The sequence below is a fragment of the Tupaia chinensis genome, unplaced genomic scaffold (genome assembly GCF_000334495.1).
Source record: "Tupaia chinensis unplaced genomic scaffold, TupChi_1.0 Scaffold000477_1, whole genome shotgun sequence".
NCBI classification, from domain to species: domain Eukaryota; kingdom Metazoa; phylum Chordata; class Mammalia; order Scandentia; family Tupaiidae; genus Tupaia; species Tupaia belangeri.
Window position 1 is genome coordinate 2,453,320 of NW_006159986.1, and position 648 is coordinate 2,453,967.

General features: G+C 55.1%; 1 protein-coding gene across 1 annotated transcript in view; it reads right to left on the minus strand.

Moving 5' to 3' along the window:
* Positions 1-322: 322 nt before the first annotated feature.
* The window catches only part of LOC102470468 (keratin-associated protein 2-4), a 6,631-nt gene continuing 6,305 nt past the window's right edge, over positions 323-648 (minus strand). The window contains exon 2 of the mRNA XM_006156036.1: positions 323-647. Coding sequence (XP_006156098.1) covers positions 323-647 — 325 coding nt within the window. The remainder of the gene's footprint in view (position 648) is intronic.

Below are 648 nucleotides of genomic sequence, written 5' to 3' on the forward strand. Positions count from 1 at the left end.
TGTTTTTTTGTTGTGTTTAAATGTAATGATAAAATATTAGAATGAGTCAATACAACCAAAGCTGTATTTGTAAGGTCAAAGAAGTTTATTAGAAAATAAACATACCACAAGACCTAAGATCTATAAGATGGGAAGAGGAGAGTTACTTCCATTACAAGGATTTGAAAACAGCCCAAGTCTTAATAGCTGAGCCTGAATCTGAATTCACAGACTGGTTAATTCTGGGTTTAGGGGCTCAAAGAAGGAGGGTTGTTAGGTGGAGAAATGGGAGTATGACTTTTTCAGAAGGTTGATTGCTTGGTCCAGACAGTCAGTTCATTGCTCAGCAGCTGCAGGGGCAGGTGGGGCAGGTCCTGCAGGTCATGCGGCAGGGGGCAGGCTGGCAGCAGGGGGGCCGGCAGCAGGGGGACTGCACAGTGATGGGCTGGCAGCAGGTGGAGGCCCAGCAGCAGGGGCGGCAGACCACAGCAGTGCAGGACGTGGGGCAGCAGGCGATGGGGCGGCAGCAGCCTTCCTGCAGGCCACAGGGATCACAGCAGATGGGGCGGCGGCAGGGCTGGCAGATGGGGCGCGTGCAGCGGGGCACGCAGGTCACGGGGCGGCACACGGTGGTCTGGCAGGCCACGGGGCGGCAGCAGCAGGGGTCCG